Genomic DNA, 13,571 nt, shown 5'->3' with positions numbered 1-13,571 from the left:
ATTTTAAAAATTCTACTCTGTAAGTAACACTTTCTACTTTTTCAGACAAAACATAGGCTCTGTATCATAACTACTATTAGTGTTTGCTTCATTCATTTTATAAAATTTTTTAATGTAAATCTTCAGACAAAAGTAAACCAACTTGCAATATATAAGTCAATTTTTACATTCTGTGCTACAGAGACTATGCATTAAACTCTAACAGAACCTTATAAAGCAGTGTTACTTATAGCAAGAGAGATTCAACCTGCTCAGGGTCATATGGAGCAGAGAGTTTAAAAATAGATTTATTTTGATTTATGTGTATTTGTAGGTTTTTGTATCTGTCATGTCTTTGTGGGTACCCACAGAAGCCATAGGAGGTTACCATAACCTCTGGCGCCGAACTCACAGTGGCTGTGAACCTCTAATACAGGTGCTGGGAACAGAGCCGGCTCCTCTGGGAGAGCAGCAAGTGATCTTACCTGCTGAGCTACCTCTCCAGCTCCCAAGGGTAAGAATCTGAACTCAGGCTGATCTGTGTTTAAAGTGTGTGTTTCTCAACTTTAAGGGAAGCCTTACATTTACACACACATACATATATTCTAACTTTTTGTCTCTACTTGCCTTGATGGTACTATAATTAAAATTTCCTTGTGTGAAAAGCAGTATTTCCTCTGACCTGTAGTGACTCAACCTCCCAGATGTCACTCATGAGGCAGTGGTAGTCTTTCTACCCTTAAAAGGCTTAACCCAACAAAATCATGGCAAAACGGCATCCTATATAGCAAATTCCTGACTAGCCTGAACTACATGAGACTCTGCCCCAAAAAAACCCCCAAAACAATCAAACAAAACTACCTATAGCAAAATCCAAAACAAGCTTGGCAAAGTGGTGCCCATCTGTAATCCTAGTACTCGGGAAGTGGAGGCAGGAGTACCAGGAACTCATGCTTGCCTCACATGCCAAGTTCAAGGGTCACCCTGGGCTACACAATAGCCCAGTGAGAAATCAAAAGTAAAAATATTAAAAAAATAATTAACATTAATATTAAAGCCGGGCGGTGGTGGCGCACGCCTTTAATCCCAGCACCCGGGAGGCAGAGGCAGGCGGATCTCTGTGAGTTCGAGGCCAGCCTGGTCTACAAGAGCTAGTTCCAGGACAGGCACCAAAGCTACAGAGAAACCCTGTCTCAAAAAACCAAAAAAAAAAAAAAAAAAAAAAAAAAATTAATATTAAAATAAAGTATATTTTAAAATTTTAAAATTATGTTTACTATTTGTCTGTGTCTTGGTTGGCTTTTGTCAACCTGACACAAACCTAGACATCTAGGAAACAGAAACATCAATCAAGTAAATGCTTCCATCAGATTGCCTGTAGGAAAGTCTGTACAGGCTTTTCTTATTTAATGATTGATGTAGGAAGACTCAGCTTGTAGTGATATTTTGTTTGCATTTTAACAAATAAACTTGCCTGAAGATCAGAGGGCAGAGCTAAGCCACTAGAGACCAGGGCAGAGGGAATCTCTGTTAGTTCAAGGCTACACTGGGCTACATGAGATTGAATCTGTCTAAAAGAGAAACAAGCTCACACAAAGGTGATCCCTGTGACTCCATGCCTTTAATCCCAACACTGGGGAGGTAGACAGGGGTGATAATGGCTGGGTGGAGAGAGGAATATAATGTGAGAGGAGACAGGAGCTCATGGCAGTCTGAGGTTTGGTGGAGACAGCAGCAGTCTGGAGGTGCAGTCTGAGGACAGGCTCGCCCCTTTGGTCTGAGCATTGATAAAGGTAAAAGCTCTCTTTTATATAGTATAGTTGCTGGACATTATACTTCTCTGATCTTCAACATTAACCCTGTATCTAACTCTGGGTTCTTATTATTAATACCAATTAGAATTTGTAATATATCAGCCCACTGTAGGAGGTGCCATATCTGGGCAGATTATCCTTGGTATATAAGAAAGCAAACTGAGCAAGCCTGTAAGCAGTAGGGTGCTATGACTTCTGCTTCAGTTTCTAACCTGACTTCCTCAGTGATGGACTGTTACCTGGAAGTATTCAGATAAAATAAACCATTTCTAGGTATACAGAAGAAGCAGTTTTCATTAATTCACTATTTATGTAATAAAAACACACTGTTCACGGTTCTAACACTATAATTTTCTCCTCCATTAGATTGTAATGTCTTCATAGAGAAGGATCATATGCTAAATCATAATCTATCATATTCTTGCTCACAGAAGGTAATAATTAGTTTTTTAAAACTACAAATTAGATCAGGTTGTGAGGCAGATGGAAGGAGAGAATATTGGGAGAGACAACTGGAATCGGGGGTATCTCTGGGATGAGCTAGAAACCTAGGATCTGTGAGAGTGATTCTAGCTATGACTTCTAGAAGTAGGGGATACGGAGCCTAAACTGGTCATTTCCTGTGGAGTGATACATCAACTCAGCCACACAAGGCCCACTCCCTGAGACAGAACCCATGCATGATACTGATAGAGTGGCCCAGAGTCAAAGACTAGATAGGCCCGAGAGCCTGGGGGAAATCCAACTACTACTGCTATGCTAAAGGAATGAAATAATAAAATGACTCCTGTCATTCAGATACACTCACAGACCAGTGCCTTACTCAGCCATCCTCAGAGATGCTGCCCAGAGAAGCTACTGCAGTAGATACGAACAAAAACCAGAACAAAGTGCAGAGCGAGAAACCTCTGAGTACTCAGCCCTAAATGGGATGTCTTCATTAAAACCCTTTCCTCAGAGCTCAAAAAAAGTGAGAGAAAAGGCAGAAAGATTCTAAGAGCCAGTGGGAATGGAGGACACCAAGGCAGCGAAGCCTTCTAAACACAAGAGGACTGACACACATCTGAACTCACGATACGGTGGCAGCAAATACAGGGCCTGCACGGGTCTGTGCTAGATGAGGGTCCAGTGCTGAAAGAAGTGGATACAAGATCCCAGCCTGGACTCAGAAGTTATTTCCAATTAACAGCCACTTGCAAATGAAGGTTTTTTTTTTTTTTCCTTGAAAAAGGGTTTCTCTGCATAGCCCTGGCTATCCTGGAACTCTCTGTAGACCTGGCTGACCTCAAACTCAGAGACCTGCATGGATTAAAGGTGTGCACTGCCATGCCCAAATCACAGTGAATTTAATCTGTAAGTTTTATATTTTTCAGCAAACTTGTGAATGTAAAAGCAAACACTTCTAATGTTTATTCTGCACTAGCTTTCTCTTCATAGATTAGGTGATGCAATTGCGAGACCTGAAATTGTCCCACAGTTGCCAGAGGCTCTATCAGCTTGTTTTCACTCATCTATCTATAATTTAGTTAGATAATTTCTACCAATTCAAGTTTGATTGTGCTGACTTTCCATTATCTCCATTCTGATCGACATTATCTTTAGCAGTTCTGAAAACTTCAGACATTGCTTCAGTCTGGTTCTTAAATGCCAGTTTCTCTGCTGAGTCCTATCACCACCACTCTCAACCTCTTCCCTGATTTTGGTTACACTGATGATCTTAAGTTTTGACAATTTGTTATTTGGATCCCATTAAGGTGGGGGAATTGTTAGAATCTAATTTCAGAATTAATTCTATTTTCTTGGTTGTTTGTAAGCATTAAACTTATTCTAGACCGTTTCTGTGTTAAGACAGAATCTTGCTATGAGGTCCTGGGTGGCCTGGAGCTTACAGTCATCCTTCTGTCTCAGCACCCCAAGTGTTGGGATTATAACATAAGCTAACTTACTTGCTAATCCTAGACACTTTGAATATTATGACGTAAGACTGAAATATCCTGTAGATCACTGATTTTTGTTGTTTTCCCTAATGCCTTTGCAGGCAATCAATGTTGTTAGCTTCCCACCACAAGCTCAACCTTACTTCATGTGGTGGTGGTCTCAATGCTGGGTGTATTTAAGCCTTTGCTGTGCTGTGTAAGCTTATCCAGGTAATGATCCACTCAGAGACTGAGAATGTGGCTTTTTCTGTAACTTGCCATGCTGTGGCTCTGTTGTCTGCACATGCAGTGGAGGAGCAGAGTCAGTGCTGTCCCCCTCTACTTCTCTCCAGTCTTCTCTAGCTGAGTTGGCAGTGTTCCTCCTTTCCCCAGTTTCACTGGCAAGAATGAGAGAATTCCCTCAGTTTTAGTCTCCTAAGCTATTGTGAAGAGAAAGATACAGGGTAGAAAGAGAGGCACAGAGAGGAAACAGGGAGATTCTATAATCCAGACATCACAATTTAGACTATTTATCAACCTATTAATAAAGTTTCCCATGATATTCTTGTGATCGTCTAAAAATTCTCAACTGGAAAACTTTAAACATGTAAAGCAGACAAAATATATAATATTTCCACAAACTATCCCCTCAACTTCACTAACAACTAACTTGGCTAATTCTGTTTTGTCTTTTGTCTTTCATTACTTCTGCCCTATTACAGACAAATGCCAGATACTAATTTTATTTGTAAGTGGTTCTATATGCACCACTTTGGAAAAATGTGGAGAGATGGCTTACTCAATAAAGTATCTGCCTTATTTTCCACCAAAGTGGAAAGTTGGGCATGGTGGGCTTGCAGTACCGGCACTGGAGAGGTGGATTACATAGGTCTCCAGAGTTGCTGAAGCCAATTTGCTCAGTCTAACTGGTGATCCCTCGGCCAGTGAGACAGCCTATTTTCAAAGGCAAAGTGGATGGTTTTCAAGGAACCATACCTGAGGCTGACCTCTGGCCCCCACATGCAAATGCGCGCGCGCGCGCACACACACACACACACACACACACAAATCCTATCTCACGCTACAGTCAAAACAAATAAGCAAACTGTTAATATCAAATACACCAGTGTTCAAATTTCCAATCATCTTTTAATATCAGGAATCATTTCCTTTTATAATTTAATTCTGTGAGTTTACTGGATTTAATATCTAAATCCAGTGGCTCTCTCAGATTTGTATCTGCCGTTTATTTGGTATACTTTATGGTTGATTTGTCTTACAATAGTTAAAAAGATCTTTATTTAGGCGGCTGGAGAGAGACAGAAAGAGAGCTCAGTAGTTAAGAGCACTGGCTGCTCTTCCAGAAGACTTGGCTTGGTTCCCAGCAGTCATATGGAGGCTCACAATTGTCTATAAATACAGTTCCAGGGGATCTGATGCCCTCTTCTGACTTCTGAGGGTGCCAGACATGTACGTAGTACACTTATATACATGGAGACAAACACATACACATAAAATTTAAAAAAAAACCTTTACCTATATTTTTACTGACTCTTTAAAAGATAGGATTTTACTATGTAATTCCAGGTGGCTTAAATTCGCTGACGCTGGCCTGAAACTTGTCATCTTCTTGCCACTCTCTCCTGCACTTTGCAATTACAGGTATGTGATACCACCACATCCAGCTTATTTTTCTTTCTTTCTTTCTTTCTTTTCTGAGACAGGGTTTGTGTAGTCTTGGCTGTCCTAGAACTAAAGGGGGTGTGCCACCACTGACTGGTTTATTTTTATCTTTAGTAAACACATAGTAATTGTTCAATTCAAACTATACTATGTAATGACTAAAGCTAATAAGCATATAGCGATTACTCTAAACATTTACCATTGTGTTAGAAATATAAAAAAACCTCTGTCATTTTTGTTGCAGTACACAGAGAATTGTCAACTAATTATCCCACAGGACCCCTGTACCTGTCAGTCATTCTTTCCCTTTCTCTTCCCTGCTTTCCAGGCTGGGCTCATCACTATTCTACTCTCTAATGAGACCAGCTGTTTTTAGCTTTCACATTGTAAGTGAGAACGTGTAACACCTGTCTATATCTGACTTAATCTCACCTAGGCTCAGAATGTCTGTACTTCATTTTCATAGTTGAATAATATTCTACTGTGTATATATAACCTTTTTTGTTCATTTGTATAGCTGTTGATTTCACAGCTTGGCTTCTGTAAATAGCACTGAAACACCAAAGTGCAATCATCTCCTTGAACACTGACTTGTTTTCCATTTGGATATATCTGGTCACAGAGGAGCTAAATCCCATGGCAGTGCTATTTATAGTGTTCTGAGGAAGTCCTACACTGTTTTCCATAGTGGCTACAGCTAATAGACATTTCCATAGACAAGGTACAGGAGTTACCCTTTCCTCAGCTTCCTCAGTGTTTGCTACTGAATTTTAGGTAAAAGCCATTCTAATTGGTCAAATTTTGATTTGTTTTTTTGATTAATAGTGATGCCTAGCTGTTTCTGAAATCTACTGGCTATTTGTATATTTTTATTAAAAAACTCAAAGTATGTTATTTGTCAAAAATGATACAGTTTAGGTTTATGATACATATTGAAAAGAACAAATGCCTGGCGTGTTACTCTGAGATTCAGGGACAATAAATTAATATTACCAAGTGTTCTCAGTGCTTTCAAAATTATTTTAAATATATACCTAACAACCTTTATACTATAATTTTAATAGCTTAAATTCTTGTTTAAAAAATAAAATACACAATTAAACAGTACTTACAAGGAACTACATTTTATAGGAATATTCAGAGAAAAACATAATTTAAAGTTTAGGTCTCGCAGTAATAGCCCCTCATGGAATCACATATGGACACTGCTCATTTAAGGACCTATTTTGCACTGAAAATGCCTTATACCTTGATACAGCATTAAAAGGACGTACCCAAACTATACTATAAAGGAACTCATTTGTAAGCATTTTTCTTTCCTATAAGCACATGTAATTTGTTTACTTATACATGTATACATTATAGGCTAGGATCTGCGTATGAGGATCATGAGAACTTTTACTGAGACTGGGTGATACTGATTAAGATTATATTTTATAAGTCTATTCATTTTCCTTCAAATTTTGTGGTTTCACTTTTCTTTTAGGCTGTTCCATTTTAAATATATACCATATTTTCATTATCTATTCATGTGTTGTTGGGCATCTAGGTTAGTTCTGCTTCCTTGTTATAGTGAAGAGAGCAGCAATAAATATGGGGAATGCAAATATGACAGGTAAGGAGTTCTTTGGGTCTATGTCTAGGAGTAAAATAGCTGGGTCAGATGGCAGCCCTACTTTTAGTCCCCGCCCCCTGGGATCCCCAAACTGATTTCCATAATGGTTGTGTTAATTTGCACTCTCATGAACTATAAAAAGAGTTTTTCTTTCTTATCAATGGCATCTATAACCAGTTAGGTTCTCTCTCTCTCCCTCCCTCCCTCCCTCCCTCCCTCCCTCCCTCCCTCCCTCCCTCCCTCCCTCCCTCTCTCTTTCTTTGACAGGGTTTCTCTGTGTAACAGCGCTAGCTGTTCTGGAACTCACTTTGTAGATTAGGCTGGTCTTGAACTCACAGAGATCCTCCTGCCTCTGCCTGGGATTAAAGACATGCATCACTACCACCCAGCGAGAGGTGGTATCTTAAAAACAGCTTTAAACTACATTTATATAATAACCAGGGAAGCTGAACATTTTAGAAAATAATTATTGGTCATTTGTATTTCTTTGAAAACTGTCTATTAGCCCATTTGCTGACTGACAGTTTTATTTATTTGGTATTTAATTTCTGCAGTTCTTTTTTTGCATATTAGCTCCTGAGGTAAAGATTCTCTCTCTTTCTGTAGGCTATGTGCTCTAACGACACTTTGCTTAGCTGTTCAGCAGTGTTTTTTTTTTTTTTTTTGCTTTTTTTTTGCTTTTTTTTTTTTTAATGTAGATCCCCTGTTGACACTTGGTGCCTCTTCCTGTGCAATTCAATTCCTGGCTTCAAACAATATTGTAGGGCTATAGTGATAAAGAAGGCCTTGTACTACTACAGAGAGGTCAATCAGAACCCAGGACTAAACCAACAAAACTATGCCCACACCTAACTGACAAAGGAGTCAGAAACTTTCACTGGGGGAAAAAAGATTCTATTCAATAAATGGTGCTGGTAAAACTGGACCTCTACTTGCCAAAGAATAGAATTAAATTTATATCATCCACATTATACAAAAATCAAATAAAAATTGATCAAAGACCTTAATTTAGAATGTGAAGCACTGAACCTTTCAAAGAAGTCATAGGGAAACCCTCTTCAAGACCCTTCAGTGGGCGCAGGAACTTTCCAGGAAGAACTGTGGCTGCACAGCTGAGGAAACTGTAGCAGAGCAGAGTGTACAGACTGCCGATAGACTAGTCTGCCAGCAATCCTCAACTGATGCGTCTCCTCTCAATGACTCTAGGGTAGCTGACAATTACGACTAACAAGGACATTAGGCTTTTACTTATATCTGTTCTTAAAATTATCTTTTACCTTCTTGAAATTTATCATTTTTCTTTTTAGGATGAACATTAGCTCATTAAAGTCAAGCTTTCCCCCCAAGAGACGCATGTATGGTTATAAAGACTTTAATAGTCTTAAAGCACTGTTTTAAATGTATCCCACAATTTTTAATATAAGTATTTTAATTACTAAGTTTTATATGTATTTAAACTTCCATCCTGATTTCTTTTGTGCTATATAAATTACTAAGTAGCATATGTTCCATTTCCAAACATTTGACCTTGTATATACATTAGTTTAACACAGTTAGTTTAAACTTTCTAATGCTGCAACCCTTTAATACAGTTCCTCATATTGTGGTGACTCCCAACCACAAAATTATTTTTGTTGTTACTTCATAACTGTAATTTTGTTACTGTTATGAATTGCAATCCTGATATGCAGGATATCTCTGTTTTCTGATGGTCTTGGGTAACCCTAGTGAAAGGGTCATTTGACCCCCAAAGGGGTTGAGACCTACAGGTTGAAAACTGCTGGTCTAATACATGTATCAATTTTGATAAGTCTAAGCTTAGAAAGAACATATACTGTCCAGATGCTGTTATCAAGATACCACATGTTGTTTAAACCTTAAGAGCCTTAATTTTTTTAACCTTTGGTCTATTAATTATTGAAGTGAAAATTTAGTTTGTGCTTTGTATACTTTGAAGCCATATTCTGTAAGATTTTAAATTACGTTTTTCTTGTGAATTAGTAACTCTAGATTCCTATTTTAATAGGTAATATCTACTTTCTTTTGGTATTTTATAAGCATGTCTTACTATTTATTTATTGTGTGACTCATACATTCATGTGCGTGCAGGTGCGCTCACTTGTGTGTGGATGTTTAGAGGGTATTTTCCTCTCTCCATCTTATTCTTTGAGGCAGGATCTCTCACTAAATCTGGGACTCCCCATTCCAGCTAGAGTAATTGTCTACTGGGATCTGCCTGTTCCTGCCCCTTCCATCCCAGTGCTTGGGTTATAGACATGCCCAACCTTGCCCTACATGGGTGCCAGGAACCAAACTCAGTTTCCTAAAGCTCACACAGAAAGCACTTTGCTCATGGAGGCAACTCCTAAACACATCTCTTAACTTCTTATCTTCAAACTTACACAGTTGTCCTATAAACAGGACTTACTTGGATTTTGAATGTTGCACCTAGTTCACTTATCATTTTTAGCCAGAAATCCCTTAGCTTTGCTTTCATTCTTCATCCAGACATAGAAATGTAGCCACCAGCTATTATTTTTCTTACTTTCAAGACATCCATCTCCTTGGGCTTCTATTTTACTAGGGTCAATCTAAATAGCATCAAGTCAGCAAGATAACTCAGTGGGTAAAGACACCACTGTGAAGGCTGAGTTTGATTCCTGGGTCCCAAGAGGAGAAATAAGAGAACTGACTCTAGCATGTTGTCTTCCGTCCTCCACAGGTATGCCAAGCACGCATGTGTCTCCTTCACATATATAATAAATAAATGAGTAAACAATAAATGAGTAAATATCCCTTTGGAGACCATTTTCCTATTCTCAGGTTATTTAAATTTTTTCCTGTTTGTGAGCTCAGTCTCCACATCACTTAAACATATTTTCTTTTTGGGAGCCACTGTGTTATGCCTTCCATCAATTCTTGAAAAAAATATCGTAAGATACAGCTACACATCCCTATTACTAAATTTCCTCAGTTTTAAAAAATAACCATTCCTTTTATTATTGATGTTCTGTACATGTAGTCCTTTAAAAGAATCTACCTGGTCATTTTTCTTTCTAATCTTTCTGTTCCTTCTTGTAGGATACAGTTCTTAGAAATCTAAAACCCAGGAGGCTAAACTTCTTTCTCCTTTTTTTTGTCTACTTTCACCTCATGATGGACTGTGAGCAGTGGGGTTACTTAATTGGGATTGGGAGGTGACCTTCAGTGGCATTTTATGGGTGCAAGCACCATAGTATGTTTGGCTATTTTGGATGAATTAACTGCCTTACAGTTGTAAGCTCAGGACTAGACTCTCTTATTAATTTTTGTGATCTGTATTTCCTGGACTGACGAAGCAATATCAATTCATATCCCAAACACAAAAGTAATCTTCTAGGTATGAAATCACAGAATAATGCCAGGCATGGTGGAACACACCTTTAATTCCAGCACTTGGCAGGCAGAGGTAGGTGGATCTCTGTGAGTTTGAGGTCAGTCTGGTCTACAAAGCAAGTTCCAGGACAGTTAGGACTGTTAACACAGAGAAACCCTGTCTCAAAAACAAAACAAATAAAACCTCACCTCATCAGAAGAAACCATGTAACATGTTTTCTTGGTTACCCTTTCATTTCAGTCATCTCCCTTTGAGAGTTCTGACTGTGTGAGGGAATCGGCATAGGACCAAACTAGGCCCTCTGAAGTGGGGGACAGTTGTATGGCTGGGGCAGTCTGTGGGGCCACTGGCATTGAGACCAGGATTTAGCCCTAGTGTTTGAATGGAGCCCATTCTCTTTGGAGGGATATTTTGCTCAGCCTAAATACAAAGGCGGGTAGAGGGGAGAGCTTTGGTCCTGCCTCAAAATGATGTGCTAGACTTTGTTGACTCCCCATGGGAGGCCTTACCCTCTCTGAGGAGTAGATGGTGGCGGAAAGGTGAAGGGAGCTGGAGTCTGGGTGGGAGTGGGAACTAGGACTGTAAAATGAGAAAAGATTGGTAAAATAAAATAAAAAAACAGTTCTGGCTGTGTAAGAGGCCTCACAATGGTTACACAAGCCCTATGCTTTATTTCTTCTTTTCAGAGTTAGTGTTAAAACCAAACTCCTTGTATGTCCATCCCTGACCTCTGGGCAGTAATGAGTATCTGAAATTGCCAGAGGCATTTGTACCAGTTTTATTTATTGTGCTAATATACAGTTGTCTGTTTTCTTAAGAATTACTGGTTTTATTTTGAACTTGTATTTGCTTTCTGGGGAATACCTGGTAAGTTTTGTCCAATATTTCTAAGTGTTTTTGGTCTATTTTAAAACATTTAAGGCTATTAATCATTTCCATAATTATAAACCTCATTTTTTATTTTTATTTTTTTGTGGGAGGGTCAGATCTCACTTATGTAGCCCAGGTTGGTCCCCAAATCATGATACGTTCTCTCAGTTCCTTTCTTTTCTTCCCCCCTTTTACATATGCATACATTAAATCTAATTTTATTTCTGTTGATTATCCTAGAAGTACCAATTAAAAATAAAAGGAAAGGTAGTCAGCGATCAACCTCAAAGTCATTGAAAGGCACTCTTTCTCACAGCATGGTTCCGTAACAGTTTCACCATCACAGAGGGCAGCAGTGAGAACACAGACGGGAGTGAGATTCAATGATGTATTTCAACTTGTATGACCAACCCTTTAAGACTTATTAACTTCTTCCAGCCTAAAGGTTCTTGCCAGATAAGGGGGAAGACATTTTGTACATATGTGTGGTGTCATGTCTGTACATGTGTGGCCAGTAACTTCTTCTCTTGATATTACCTAGTTATTTTTTGAGACAGGGTTTCTCACTGAACCTTGGAGCTCCCCTTCTGAGCTAGACCGGCCAAATAGCACGCGTCTCGGGGCCGCCTCCCTCCCTCCTTGTATGGAAGTGACAGATGTGTGTGTGCTACCACAAAGGGCCCTGATTATGCGGGTGCTGGGAATTTGAACTTAGGTCCTCAAGACTGCACAGCGAGCACTCTACTCATCAAGCTATCTTCCCGGGCCCTTAAAGCACAGAAACAAAATGAAACCAACCAACCAAAACAAACACACAACCAGGCCCAACAAGTGGTTGATCAGTACTTGTATTCATTAGTTAGGACTCCACAGATTTTTTAAAAATTGTAATACTCCCAGGTTAAAAATTTTAATATGGAGTTGATAAGATGGCTCAGCTGTGCAATCCCAATAACCTGAATTTAACTCCCAGAACCCACATAAAGGTGGAAGGAGAAAACCAACCCCATGAAGTTGTCCTCTGACTTCCAAAGGTGTGCTGTGGCATGTATGTCTTTGTGCACACAATACTTAAAAATTAAAGAAGAATCTTAATATATGTATAAAATTTTTAATTGTTTCTATCTCAGTTTATTTAACTGCAAAACCACTATGGTCTTCGTAGGTGCCCAATAGAGGAAATGAAACAAAAAATTTAGAGTCACAAATATTTACATGATTCAAACAATACATTATAGAAATCATGTCTCTTTAGGTCCTTCTCTGAGTAAGTCAACGTATAATAAACAATACCTTAGCTTTTGGGGTGGCTTTAATCGTCCAAATGCAATCAACTGCTTGGCCAGGTTTTGTTTTTTCTTCTTGTTCTACCTGGCTAGAACGTATTATTCCATCAGCTCCTGAGAGCTCAAACTGGCAATCTAGAAAAAAAAAGAAAAGATATTCAAAGAAAAATAAAACTAATAAAAAATGTCACAGGAAGAAAAAGGTAATATACTAAACCTGGGATGGGATTTAAAATACCTCCAAGGTAAGTAAAGTCTGGATCTGCAATAGAAAAGAGGAGAAAGTCATTGGTGCTGAGCTTCTTTCAGACCTAACTCAGATCTAAAGCTTCACAACATTGCAACATTAAGAGGCATTTTTATTGATAGATGCTGCATATCCCTAGCCATCTGTGACAATGCTTATGGGGTTGACATTTAATGAAAATTTGTAACTTTTTATTTCATTATGCATGCTTTACTACTGAAAATATTAACTGTCAAATGTAATAGCTACTCCACTAACATATGAACAGATGAATAAAATATGGTACATTTAAATCAACGGAATACTATTAGTATTAAAAGGAATAGATTTCCTTTGTGTTGAGCTATATTAAATGTTTTCTAAAATATTTGCTTTAATTAGTAGTGGTGATATTTGCAAAATAATACACCCAATGCTACTGAGTTATAAACAGTTCATATTTAATCACGGTCAAATGTTCTTTTTAAATATATTACACAGATGCATCAACATTTATTTCTAAGTTAAAATAGAAATTACAAATATAAGACTCTATATGTTGTTACAGAATATTATTTTAAGGTGTGTTACATTTGTTTATGCTCTGCAACAATATATACTTTGAAAAAACTAATTTACATACATGGTTTACTCCAAGTAAGAAGGCACTCATTTCTTACTAATACTGTCTTTAATTGAAGATATTTCAGCAAGTTACCAAATTACATATTGGAAAGTGGAGAAATAAACTATTGGCTTAACTTCAAATACATGTCAGTGATTGTTCTTTTTAAACTAAAACTAAA

At 38.2% G+C, this 13,571-nt stretch overlaps 1 protein-coding gene across 2 annotated transcripts in view; it reads right to left on the bottom strand.

The window, feature by feature from the left end:
* Positions 1-13,571, bottom strand: part of Neto2 (neuropilin and tolloid like 2) — a 64,787-nt gene that overhangs the window by 21,303 nt on the left and 29,913 nt on the right. Inside the window, exons 5-6 of one of the 2 annotated variants that reach the window (XM_057753691.1) lie at positions 12,778-12,801; positions 12,547-12,674 (exon numbers count right to left, since the gene is read on the bottom strand). In XM_057753691.1, coding sequence (XP_057609674.1) covers positions 12,547-12,674; positions 12,778-12,801 — 152 coding nt within the window. Of the gene's footprint in view, positions 1-12,546; positions 12,675-12,756; positions 12,802-13,571 lie in introns of both variants that reach the window. The other variant, XM_057753690.1, reaches the window with a different exon arrangement.

The sequence above is a fragment of the Chionomys nivalis genome, chromosome 21 (genome assembly GCF_950005125.1).
Source record: "Chionomys nivalis chromosome 21, mChiNiv1.1, whole genome shotgun sequence".
Classification (NCBI taxonomy): Eukaryota; Metazoa; Chordata; class Mammalia; order Rodentia; family Cricetidae; genus Chionomys; species Chionomys nivalis.
This window is presented reverse-complemented; position numbering and strand designations above follow the sequence as displayed.